The sequence below is a fragment of the Morone saxatilis genome, unplaced genomic scaffold, assembly GCF_004916995.1.
Source record: "Morone saxatilis isolate NCDOM2014 unplaced genomic scaffold, NCSU_SB_2.0 Contig22, whole genome shotgun sequence".
Classification (NCBI taxonomy): domain Eukaryota; kingdom Metazoa; phylum Chordata; class Actinopteri; family Moronidae; genus Morone; species Morone saxatilis.
In genome coordinates this window covers 22,353,032-22,353,303 of record NW_023339785.1, presented here as the reverse complement: position 1 = coordinate 22,353,303, position 272 = coordinate 22,353,032, and the positions used below count along the sequence as shown (strand labels likewise).

The 272-nt window shown below is 38.6% G+C and overlaps 1 protein-coding gene across 1 annotated transcript in view; it reads left to right on the top strand.

The window, feature by feature from the left end:
• The window catches only part of LOC118333388 (beta-1,3-galactosyltransferase 2-like), a 6,570-nt gene that overhangs the window by 3,835 nt on the left and 2,463 nt on the right, over positions 1–272 (top strand). The window contains exon 3 of the mRNA XM_035668996.1: positions 1–18. This exon is cut by the window's left edge and continues 285 nt beyond it. Within this exon, the coding sequence (XP_035524889.1) occupies positions 1–18 (18 nt within the window). The remainder of the gene's footprint in view (positions 19–272) is intronic.

The window sequence follows — 272 nt, the reverse complement described above, 5'->3', positions numbered from 1 at the left end:
GAGCCCCTTAAGGAGCAAGTGAGTTGATTCATTTGTAGAGACACAGCAAGAGAGGGAAAATCAGTCTGTGGTTCACTGGGGGGAAATCCAAGTGCATTTCTGTTTTTGCTGTTTGCAAAATAAATAGACCAACATGAATGAGCTGCAGCAGATGCTTCAGAGAAAATAAAACTCACAAGGTAATAAGAGCAGAGAAAGCAAAGAAGGTTGAAATGTAAGGTTATAGCTTCAGCCAAATAAAATGCACTACAGAGATTCAATTCAATTCAATT